Source organism: Triturus cristatus, chromosome 2_2 (genome assembly GCF_964204655.1).
Source record: "Triturus cristatus chromosome 2_2, aTriCri1.1, whole genome shotgun sequence".
NCBI lineage: Eukaryota > Metazoa > Chordata > Amphibia > Caudata > Salamandridae > Triturus > Triturus cristatus.
This window is the reverse complement of record NC_140582.1, coordinates 195,906,708-195,919,471: the sequence shown is the minus strand read 5'-3', so window position 1 is coordinate 195,919,471 and position 12,764 is coordinate 195,906,708. Positions and strand designations below refer to the sequence as shown.

The 12,764-nt window shown below is 43.3% G+C and overlaps 1 protein-coding gene across 1 annotated transcript in view; it reads left to right on the top strand.

Moving 5' to 3' along the window:
• Nucleotides 1–12,764, top strand: part of STPG2 (sperm tail PG-rich repeat containing 2) — a 2,141,360-nt gene that overhangs the window by 693,359 nt on the left and 1,435,237 nt on the right. Inside the window, exon 10 of the mRNA XM_085641159.1 lies at nucleotides 10,723–10,815. Coding sequence (XP_085497285.1) covers nucleotides 10,723–10,815 — 93 coding nt within the window. The remainder of the gene's footprint in view (nucleotides 1–10,722; nucleotides 10,816–12,764) is intronic.

Below are 12,764 nucleotides of genomic sequence, written 5' to 3'. Positions count from 1 at the left end.
TGGAACTTTATGAGCCAGATGAGTTACTGTTTGTAGCGAAGGATGTAACTCACAAGGCAAGGTTAGCACACGAGAAATTGACTGAACTAGCAAAAAGATATGAGGTGGATCCGTCCAAAACGAAGATGTTACAGGGAAGCCACAGGTTGCAGTACAGTGATCAGGAATTTGAAGAGAAGAGAGTCATAGGGTTGAAGGCTCATATTCGAAAATTGATTATAGGGATACCCGCATGGAGCATGCTTGCTAAGTGGGAGGAAATATGGCTAAAAAAGAAAAGCACTAAAAAGAGCGTAGGAGAGACGCTCCGGGAGGAGGAATGATAGGAGTGGAGAATTACCCTTTACAAGAAGTACAAAATGGAGGGTATGTGCATGTGCCTTGGAGTAGAGGTGATTTGGCAGCATTCACGAAAGACTTCCCTCGGCTGAGGGAGAAGCCTTTTGAATGGTACAAGCAGGTTGATCGGTTTGTCAAAATCTCGACGGTGTTGTGGGTCGATCTGAATAAATTGCTTGACATTGTTGTACCGAGTGATTTGTGGGCAGCTTGTAAATTTGCAGTTGATTGGCCAACTTCTGAACCAGATAGAGATTCTGTTACAAATAGTCCTTCACCTATTGTTTTGAAAAGGTTTGAACAGGTAATTACATGGCTGAAGTCCAAGATCTTTCCACAAGATATTGATTGGGTCAAGATAGACCGAACTGTTCAGGAACCAAAAGAATCCGTCCACGAATACTATGAAAGGCTCCTACAAGCCTTCAAGCAGTATAGTGGGCTAGACCCATTAGACCCCAAGGATATGGGACAGTTTGTTTCCAAGTTCGTGTTGGGTTTCAGACCAGAGGTTAGCTTCATGATTCAGCAACATCTGATCTGTTGGCAGAACAAGTCAGTGGATGAAATCCTGCGGTATGCCAGGTACTGCAGTGATGAAGTGGATTCGAAACACAAGAAACTTAAGGATAAGTTGATGCTAGTTTAAATGCAGACCGCTGATAGAGAGCTCCAATTGCAGTCGAATGGAGGGACGCTAGGGAGAAGACAGGGAAACAATCAAGGAGGGAATCAGAATGCGCAGGGTCAAGGGAAAGGGAAACCTATAGACCCCAAGACAAGGATGGATGTGGCAACACTGAAGAAGACCACTGCATGTCACCTTTGTGACAAGATCGGGCATTGGAAGCGCGAGTGTAGGTTAAATCCAGCAAATCAGTTGCAACAAGAGGCAGAGATGGTGCAGGTACCTGAAGCTGTCAATACAGTAACGAGACCTAGGTCCATGCAAGGGGGGGGCGTTAGTCCCGCAGGTCCAAGTCCCGCAACCTCTGAGAATTCCACAGGGAAATCGGACGTATCAGCAGATGCCCCTTTTCGAGAACTTTGATGAGTACAGCTCAGACCCATTGAAATGACGGTGCCTGAGGGGGAGGAAGACTGCACTCTTTGGGCCGTCTTAGAGGTAGCCCAGAAGGGACCGTTTGTAGAGGCGGATGTTGACGGTCATCCTACCACTTTTTGGTTGATACTGGTGCTACCCGTTCTACTGTAAGATCTGCAGTAGTTCCCAACCTACCCCTCTCGGGACAATCAATCCAAGTAGTAGGAGTGGCAAACAAGAAAATGACAAACCCATTGACTGAGCAGATTCCTGTGAGAATAGGAACCTTTCGAGATCGACACCAGTTTGTGGTGTGCGACTCAAGTCTAGTCTGCCTGCTAGGACGAGATTGTTTGTGCAAGTTGAATTGCACAATTTATTGCACACCCAAGGGAGTAGAAGTTCAGATGAAAGACGATGATGCCACCTTTAAGGTCGCAAACCAGCTTTTGTGCATAGAAATGTATCCTGTGCTGACAGTGGAGGAGCTTCCACTTGACTTAAGAGACTCTGTTTCATTGGACGTGTAGGATTTTATGGGAGAAGAGATTGGGTTAATCAAAGGTGTCGAGTCAGTTAAGATCCAGATTAAGCAGAATGTTGAGTTCCCGAGAACACCACAGTACAATTTGTCACCAGAAACGATCGCAGGGATTAAACCTGTAATCGACTCCATGATTAAGCAGGGAATTCTGAAGGAGATAATGGGCAGTCCGTGCAACTCACCCATTATGGGATTACAGCAACCAAGTGGGAAATTCCTAATCGTGCAAGACCTGCGAAAGGTCAACACGATTGTTGTTCCATGTTGTCCAGTAGTAGAGAATCCATCAGTGATACTGTTCCAGATTCCATGCCAAGACGAGTGGTTTACTGTGATTGACTTGTGTCAAGCATTCTTTTCGATACCTCTCCACGAGGAAAGCCAATTTTTGTTTGCCTTCCGGCTGGAAGACCATGTGTTAATGTGGTGTCCCTCAAGGGTATACAGAGAGCCCATTGATCTTTTATCAGATCTTGAAAAAGAATTTGGAGAGTCTTGTGTTGCTGCAGAATTCTGTTCTTGTGCAATACATTGACGACCTCCTTATTGCGTCGGAAACTGAGAATGCTTGCAGGATTGACACGATTGCCCTTCTGAATCATTTGGCAGAGAATGGACACAAGGTGTTCCCGAACAAGTTGCAGTACTGTATGAGTGAGGTACAGTATTTGGGTAATCGAATTGAGAAAGGCAAGAGGAAGGTGTCACCAGATCGGATTGAGGCGATCATGAACATGGCTGTACCTACTACTCAGAGGGAGGTCAGAATGTTCTTGGGGATGGTTGGCTATTGTCGCCAATGGATTCCCAATTTCTCACTGAAGGCAAAGACTCTACAGAAATTGACTCACAAGGATGTAAGTGATCCGGTACCATGGGACCATGATTGTCTGGTTTCATTCTTGGAGTTGAGAGAGGGCATGTGTCTTTGCTCCGGCTCTGGGATTGCCTGACTACAACAAGCCCTTTTCATTGTTCTGTTGTGAGAGAGACGGTTGTGCATTGTCAGTCCTGACTCAGAGTCATGGAAGTGTCCATAGACCAGTTGCCTATTTTTCTACTACTTTAGATCCAGTAGCTTCAGCGTTGCCCGGATGTCTCAAATCCGTTGCCGTAACGGGTGTCAGCATTGAGAGATGTGAACGCATTGTCATGGGTCACCCTTTGATTGTGTACGTTGCACATTCTGTTGAACTGTTGATGACAAGGACTAAAACACAGCACCTGACAAACAACAGACTCACACGCTACAAGCAAGTTATCCTTGCCGCGGAGAATGTGACTCTGAAAAGGTGTTCTGTTTTAAACCCTGCTACACTTATGCTTTGCCAAACGCAGATGATGAAGTTTATGAGGACCATGACTGTCTCGATGTAACCGAATTCTGCACCAAACCGAGACCTGACATTGTTGATGAACCTCTGCCTGACCCTGATGAAATTTTCTTTGTGGATGGTTCATGCTTAAGAGACAATGTTGGCCAGTTGAGAGCAGCATTTGCTGTATGTACTATTACAGGAGTGGTTGAAGCTGCTTGTTTAGAGGGAGTATACTCTGCACAAGTGACCAAAATCATTGCTTTGACTCGCGTCTGTTTGGCAGCAAATCAGATCCGAATCACCATTTACACCGATAGCCAGTAGGGGTACATGACATCATCTGGTTCACTTATCATGAATGGGGATACGTGAGACAACTACTGGAAGCTTTGCAATGTCCAAAAAAAATTGCTGTAGTGGAATGTGCAGCGCATGGAAAGGGAACTGATTTTGTTTCTCTAGGTAATAGATATGCAGATGAAGTTGCACGATTTTGCGCTGAACCATAGTGTATATTTACTGGAGATTACACAGGAGAGAGCCAAGAGAGAACCGAGCTCAACATGATGTTAGCCATGGTAGACTCTTGAGATGAGCTCAAGCGCCTGCAGGAAGAGGTTTCAGAACAGGAAAAGGAAGTATGGGTCAAATCAGGCTGTGAGAAGAGAGACATTGACGTTTGGGTTTCAAGTGATGGTCGAGCTGTATTACCAGATGACTTATTGAGCCCGATGGCGAGGCAGATTCATGGTGCTGTGCATCTTGGAAGGGATGCGATGGTGCGAGTGTTCAGACAGACGTGGTACAACGCACGGTTTTGGACGGTTGCTGAAGCAGTGTGTCAGGGATTTGTTACTTGTCAACAGATGAATCCTGGAAAGAAGACTGTGGTTATACTGAGTCACATTGGAAGGTCGGGAGGGCCTTTCAATAGGATGCAATTAGACTTTATCGAGATGCCTAAGTGCAACAGATTGAGGTACATTCTAGTGGTGGTATGTGTTTTCTCATGGTGAGTGGAAGCTTACCCAACAAGAAGGTGTGACACCCTCACAGTGGCAAAGTTGCTACTGAGGGAGATAATACCGAGGTTCGGTTTTCCAACCTCGCTGGAATCGGATAAGGGGATGCACTTCCACAGCGAGATCATGAAGTTGCTTTGTGCCGCCCTAAATGTTGATCAGAGACTCCATTGTAGCTATCGACCAGAGGCTTCCGTGATAGTGGAGCAGATAAATGGAACTTTAAAGGCACGGATGGCAAAAGTGTGTTCGTCTACATCTTTGAAATGGTCTGATGCATTGCTTTTGGTGTTAATGAGTATTCACAGTGTCCCAGATAGAAGAACGGGTCTTTCCCCGCATGAGATCCTGATGGGGAGGGCGATGCAATTGCCAGCAGTACCGTCCACCGCTTTGATAAACATCACTGATAACTTAATCCTTGACTACTGCAAAGGACATCTGACGTGGTCCGTTCTGTGTCTCAGCAGGTGCAGGCTGCCGCTGTTCCAGCTTCAAGTGATCTATGCCACAAATTGTTCCCGGGAGATTGGGCACTTGTCCGTAAGCATGTGCGGAAGAGCTGCCTGGATGCTCAATGGTGAGGCCCTTATCAGGTGATACTGGTAACGGCCACGGCAGTGAAGTGCGGAGGATTGCCAAACTGGGTACAAGCTTCCCACACCCGCAGAGTTTCAGCACCCTTGGAAGAAACAGCTCCTCTCAAGAATGAAAATCCAGCTGTGGTGGCAGGGCCACAAGAGAGGACAAGTCAAGCTGTGAGGGTTGCTGGAGAAGCTCGTTGCTCAACGGACCGGGCTGAGGAGGGTTACGTTATCCATAACGCAGATATCGACTCTGAGCAGGAAAGTGACGTTGGGAGTGGCATCGAGTCGGGCGCAGCAGAAGGATGTGGTGCGCAGAGTGACTGAGAAGAAAGCAGAAGAGCCAGAAGTGCAGAAGAAGCCTGGCCTGGGAGACAGAGAAGGCTGAATCTGAGACTGGCTCACGAGAGAGATCTTGCCCCTGTGTCTGAGGTCTCTGAATCAGAAGAGAGTAAAGAAGAACAAACTCAAAGTCTGAGAAGATCAAAAAGGACAAGAGTACCTTGCCAGAGATACGCTGCCCCGGAGTGGACTTACACAGTAACCGATGCGGGGAGTAGTGAGTTCCGGGAGGCTGAGGTCCGTGAAAGTGATCAGCAGGAGTCCTCGAATGAAAATCGATGTGGAACTGCTAGTTCCAGGACTTGAAATCGGAAGTGTGTTGACCATCACTGTTCCAGAACCTCCAGTTTTGAGTAAGGTACGAATCCTGATCTTGCACAGATTGGTCTTTCCATCATTTGAATTGCCACCTCACCAAATGGTAGATGTTCGTCTTGAAATTTTGCATCATGTTCTAGCTGCAATTGGATCTGAACTTATCGTGGATTGCGAATGAACTATGTTTTGTAAATAAGTGTTTGAAAGAAGACAACCTAGGTCTGAGAGGAAGAAGAAGAAATTTAGGGACATTCCATAGAATAAGAACGAGGGCTAAGGAAGTCTTTTTGGACTGTGTAAATAAGGAACTAAAAGTACTGTAAAGGGAATTTCTAGCACTTCCGTAGTGGTGTTCTGAACTAGTTCGAACAGCAGCTTGTTGTGGAGAAAGAGACTCTAAGAGTTTGTTGCTGAACCCAAAACCGATAACAAAAATGGAGGCTGGAAATTCGAACCGTATGTCCAAATGTATGTTAGGTACACTCATAGGGGGGGAGTGATAATTTCAATAGTTGTAGTTATTATAGTGTCAGTTGCTATTCCACATGAGGTAGGAGTCGTAGAGGTGAAGGGAACACCTACACCCAGTACTTCAACCCAGAAAAAGGGTATCATAGGAGCTGAAAAGGCTTTGCTAGATTAGATAGTCTTATATTGCATGTAGAAAGATTGGATTGGGAAGTATTTCACACCGACTTCTACATTAGATACAGCATATTCCCATAGACACAATCTGAATTGTTCATTAACTGATGTAGAGAAAAAATTTGTAGACCAAGTAGAAGATAGATATAGACAGCTAACAAAAACACGTGATACTGGGGAAAGTCCAGTAGATTGGACTGAGGAGGAGAGATCTCACAGAGCAAAGAGGAGTTATAGCCCTATAGCATAGGAACTAGTGCAGAAAGGGAAGCTGTGTGTGAAACGTGTACAGACCTACTATGAGAAAGTCTATGTCGGACAAAGTACATGTGATCATGTTTTCACTGTGGAAGAGTCTGCAAAGAACTTTTTGCAAAGTTCGGTGCAAGTGGTGCCAACAGTATATTATGTGTGTGGAAAGAATGCTTATGTGAGATTGCCTGCAAATTTGTATTGAACTTGTTATTTGGGAATTATTTTTCTCAAAATATACCACGCAGAAGAATTAGAGCTTTTGTAAGATGGAAAACCCTCTAGAGTGAGAAGAAGTGTGAGTGCAGGAGCAGTGATTGGAGATATCTTTGGAGCAGCGATACCAAGTCTGGGGGTGATTCTGAATGATATGAAGATTAGGAGATTGGCGACTGTTGTTGACGAGCTGTCAATGAACACAGCTAAGTCGTTGATACTTGTGGATGGAGAGATGTTGTCGATAAGGACAATGGTGATGCAGAACCGTCCTGCTTTAGATGTCTTATTGGCAAAAGAGGGCGGAGTCTGTAAAATGTTGAAGGTTCAAGAGTGCTGTACTTATATACCAGATAACAGCAAAGATCTGAAGAAGTATATAAGTAACATCACTGTGATTCATCATGAGATCCAGAATCTGACTGAAGAGGGTGTTTGGGAAAAGGTTAGAAAAGGATTTGGCAGTGTGGGAAATTGATTTGCAAATCTGGGAAAGGGTATCCTTGGTTATATTCTGAAGCCTATCATTATCATAGTGGTTTGTGTGGTTTGCTTGTGGGGATTTGCCAGAGCTTATCAGTGGTACAAGGTGAATCAATTTGAAAGGTCCCTTAGGGAGCAAGAGATAAGGATGGCTAGACTGCAGGACAGTCACTACCAGAATATCAAGAATCTAGAGAAATTCCGACAGGGAAGAATGGCTACAAGCTTTGGTTAGGTCGGTTCTTTCTCCAGGTAATTGTGATATTGGTGATGACACTGGTCATCAAAGGGGGGAACTGATGGAGCGCCATGAGGTTTTGAAAATTGTAGGGGTACTTTATAATCACGCTTAGTCCACACCTGCATATATCCTTATGTTGTATTAACCAATGATCATTAGAAGTGTAAACGTAATAATGAACAATGTGAGTGTAATGTCAGAAATGTAGTTCGTGTTAGTCAAGAGAGCAAAATGACCTTTAAATGTAACTGCCTATTGCAAAGTGCCTAACAAATTAATTAATGTGCAATATAATGCATTAGATTCAACGTGCACAATATTGAAGTCTGCACGTGTATGAATGATTACCTATATACTAAATGTAATGAAATATAGTGCTTACAGATGCAACGTTTATTAATGTGTGTAGTTTTTATTGTATAGAGGCCTAAAAGAACATCCATGTTTTGTTATGAAAGGCCTGCTCGCATTTCGTATGTTAGCTGAATTGTTCAGGCCGAAGTATACTTTCCCTGGGAAGGCTCTCATTTGGAGGTAGTCAGCGGATTTCATGTGCAGGGATGGATTTTCTGTTCTCAGGCTTCTGTTGCAGTTGCAAAGACACCGTCCTCGTTAGCTAAGACTAACCTTTTGTTTTAGGAGATAGGTATGGAGGAGAGTTTTCTACAAGTGTCTCCAGGAATGCAGATAATGAGGAGCCAATACTTTCGGTGCTGAAGGAGTCTGGGACTCAAGGACGTTTCAACCGTTATTGGACGAAATGCAGGTTTCAATAGAATTTTACCTTCAGGAGGTGTCCAGCCACAAGAGGTGTTACGGAGGCGTACCCTACATGTTGTGCATTTTGTATTAGGGACAGTGCCCCGAGGGATGAGTGTCAGAGAAGAGGCAGATGGGGTGGTAGATGGAGCAGAGAGCCATTAGAAGGTAGAATGAAGAGATCGATACTGAGGAAGGAGACTTAGAGACGAATCAGTAACTTTAGCTGTTGACCCCTTCAACGTGAGTGTACTTCTTAGGAAGTCTGCATGAGCTAACACCTTTTCCTGATCTTGCTTTGGGAAATGCTAAGTAGGGATGTCACTTTAGTCGGTAGAGTAAGGACAGGCTAATCAATTTCTTTGTAGGTATCCATGAAGACTGATTTAGATATTGGAGCAGTTATCTTTTGTTTGATATTTTTAGAGTTCATTATTCTTTTTATGCTTCATAGAATTAGGTTGTTGCGTAGATTAAACTTTGTATTAGTGCCCATGTACTTTCTCAACCTCGTCATGAGGTGCTTGTATGTCCAGTTATTTTTGGCTTTGTAATAAATCCCCTAAAACTTAACTCGGAGTTAGTGATTCTTCAGCGTCGGAATTGATAGGTTATTGATCTTATCTGGATGAGTTGGTTCTCTCCCCTTTACACTTCACAGCAGGTAAAAAGGTCCAGTCGACCAAGGATTCTTAAGAGTGATAAGAGATGGTAAGATAAGATAAGAATCCGGCGTTATGACTAACAATATTCAGAAAATGTCAATCTAGATCAGCCCTCTTGTATCCCCGTCCCAGATTTTCCATACAAAATAAAGCTCTGGGTAAAACGAAACTTCTTGAAATAAAGAAAGATAAAATAAGAAACTTGCGTCATACCCATGGTCAGTTTTTAACACCTCTGTATGTCTACTGGAGGTTTAATCGCCATGGTAGATGTGCATATAATCATGCACAGGCTGGCGCATCATCATGACGCCCTTGCTTTCTGAGAGTTCTGTAAGCCCTTCCTATTCCTCCTGTTTACTGCTAAAATGCTATTATTGTCTCACAAGTACTCATTTAGAATGGTTTCTGTAGCAATATTTTTGTTAATGTAATCTTGCAATTGTTGGCTAAGTTACAGAATGCTGTTGACATCATACTGACCAATGTGAGGCATAGGGATCATACCAAGCCAGCAAAATATGGTTGCCTCTTGCTAGGAGATTCCAAGTTCTCCTGCTCCCCATTTTGAGTCCTGTTCACAAAGGTACATTTGGTTGTAAACCTATTTTATCACCAGGAAATCAAAACAGGATATCTGGAAGACATTTATGCATTTACTTCTATGGATTTCTTCACTGGGAGTGTGGAGAAATCTTCAGTTGGTAATCTCATGCAAAGGCTGGGAAGTGGGCTTTCTGAGAAGGTGTTTGCCGTTCAAGTTTGGGAACCCCTACAAACGTATGTTTGTGTGCGTTTTCAAACACCTCTCTGACCTCTTTCCTTTATGGAACTGATTGCAAAACTCACCTTCCAGCATGGGAGGGGGAAAACTTCACCCCGGTTTTGATAGGGTCTAGAGGCAAGAGTTTCTCGATGGGGAAAATGTTTTCTCTGCAGAGAAAATAAGAAAACATGCATGTGCATCCGAGGCTTCACTCCCCCTGGACTCATTTCTCTGATGTGGAGAGCTCTGAACAGGGAGAAGTGGAGCCATCACAGAAAGCCACATAGCATTCTCAGAAGTATGCCTGGAAACATGACTGATGCAACTCTCCAGGAGTACTCTAGGGAATATTTGTGAATAGGAAAAAAACATAAATGTATGCTCAGGCGAAGGCGTAAACCTCTGCCCATACTGTTCCATTTTTGTGTGAATTGGGACCATTGTCTCTTAAAGGGAGGGATCGATTTGCTTGTAGACCAATGCTCAACACTTTACATGTGCACTTACATGCACCTGTTATTGGTAGGTAACAGGAACTGTAAAGCACGAATGACATTCCTGAAGGGTAGCCAGAGGTAGACCACTTTGCAATGCTTGGGATTCAATCAATCTGATTAAAGGCTTTTTAAATTTGTGTGCATCTGGTTGCTTGTGTCTGTCATCGATCACTGGTCACCAATTTGCTGCAAGCTAGGATTGTCAGAAAGGCATGTGATGTAGTTTGCAGTTGTGGTGTGAGGATGCACCGGCTTTTGGCATGGGCGAGCTGGGCCCACGCGCGTGGCACCTACAGTTAGGGAGGCGTATACTTAAATCACTTAATGAGCTGACTTCGTTCCAGGCCTCTGTTCTTTTCGTTAACTTCGGGGTGCAGGCTCTATACTTTCGTTATCCTCCCTCTGATTGTCTTTCCTCCATTCCCCCTTCTTTGTCCCTAACCCCCCCTCCCATGGACCCTCACCTCCAGTTTGGGAACTGAATAGATGGTTTAAGATGAGGCGACAAGGGGCCAACGTGTGCCAACAGGCGGTTCACTGGTATTAGATATTAAGTCAGGACTGACCAGCGAGTGGAATATTGGTGCCCCGGGCGTGGGCCCAGCTCCCCCATACCCAAGGCTGATCCTGTATCTTGTGCTGTGTATGAAAAGCTATGAATTGATCACCTTTTTTTAATTTCTAGGTCAAAGAGAAATCTGAGGAGCCATATAAGCAGAAGAAAACATCAGTTTTCTCATCACAAACACAGAGGATGAGGGCTCTGCAGCTTCCAAATGTAAGGTTATCTATCACGCTTATATTGCCATATGAAGCAGGGACAATAACCATGCCTAAAGACTTATTCACGGCTTTAAATATCGCTGCATGAAGGGAGGAAGGAGTGACGATGGTTTATAAAACACTTGGCGAGAAGAAAATCATGTTTTAGAGAAAACTTCTTTGAAATGGTTCAGGGGCCATTGTCGATGCATTATTGCTTCTTCACGTGCAATCAATTCAACAAGCTTAAAAGAATAACGCTTTTATGTTTGCTGCCCACAATCACGCGCAGTGCATCATGGGGAATTTCATATAACACCTCTTCTTTGTATTTATTGTTTTCTTGTTGAACTTGGACAAACGTGATCTGTGCAGCACAAAGCACGGCTATGAAAGGCTGACGTGTGGCGCACGTTAGGTGCATTGAAAGAACACGTACCTTTTCTTTCAGGCGTCATTGTTTCGACCACCTAAACATTTTATTCTTCTGTTTGTGTACCATGCTGCAAATGGAAGAGGGTGACTATTCCATGGGGTGACATGAGTGGTATGTAATTTGGCGACTTATTGTCATCGTTATGGGGACACTGGTGAAAGGAAAACATTAAATAGAAATTCCTAGCATGCACTTGTTTCTTGTTCTGAATATGGCTTTCAAGGCGTAGCGTGCGTCCAGTTTAAGTAACTTTTTAGCTTCACTGAAATTCAAACGTATGGTATATAGATTACTGCCAGCGCGTGTATATTCTATGAGGAAGAGAGTAATAGAATGAAATCCAGTAGGAAAAGAATGAAGGGCTTAACATAATTTTGCAGCTGCAGTGATATACAAGCATTTTTTTTTTTAAAAAAAAGCTCATTCCAGTCAAAAGGACAATTGCTTTGTGCTTCCTTAATACCCTATATTTCCTATCTTCTAAAACTGCAGTTAATCCGTCATGGGAAAACGCTTGTCGCTGGGACATAAGGCAGAAGCACACAGACTAGTATAGCAGGGTTTTGAATTTTTATTGTCTGTATTTTTGTGGAATTTGTTCAGACTTACTTGGCAGCTTCAAATCACTTATACACGTTTTGTAAATAATTCCCAGGCAGTGGGCTTTGGGGCTGCCGCTGGCAGCCATTGGCTTGATTGGGTCTGCCCCATCAGCCATTGCTGTGAGGAGTATTTCTCCTCCACCGCCGTTTTATTGGCGTGCATGTATTATTCCATTTCCTAAAGAGTGCTTCCATTGCAAAGCATGAGGTATTGTGTTTCAGCATGTGCCATGGACGGGATAGTGAACACAAAAGCCATGTTGAAAAAAAGTTTCATCCTCAAAAAGGAACACATTCGGCATTGTAACCAAATTCTCTTCCATACATACGATGTAAATAAGTATGTAAATGATGTGTGATAATTGCCAGGTGTTATTTTTCCAGTAAATACATTTTGTGCAAGAACAGCTACATCAAAAACTTTAAAAATGAATTTATTGAAAATTGAGACATAACACATTTTTAGGGTGTTTAGATTATTTTCGTGAGTCTGGATCATACACTTGTTTCTTAGTTTATTGATATTGCTTTAAGTCTTAAAAGCTGCTTTGCTGAGATCTAGCCTGTTTTAGCCATGCTGACTAGAATTTGGCTATCTCTCTCTATACCCACTCCTACTAAATCTTTTTGTTTATGTTTGCAAATGCTGTTGTGGTCTATTTTTCATAGATCACAGGAGTCGCTTCTAAGCTTATTATTGTTTTCTGATATTTGCACTCCACTGTCCAATTCAGTTATGCTTTTAATTTTTTATTTCGGAGCTACTAGGAATGCCTTTACACCAGCCTATCTATGTAATTAAAGATTTTTTTAAAGTATCGCCTAGAGGCAGCTTTAGCTGACTTTTACCAAATTACTATTGTGGACTTATGAGTTCATCACCCTATCATCCAAATATGCCATCTGTCTATATATTCACTCAGCTGT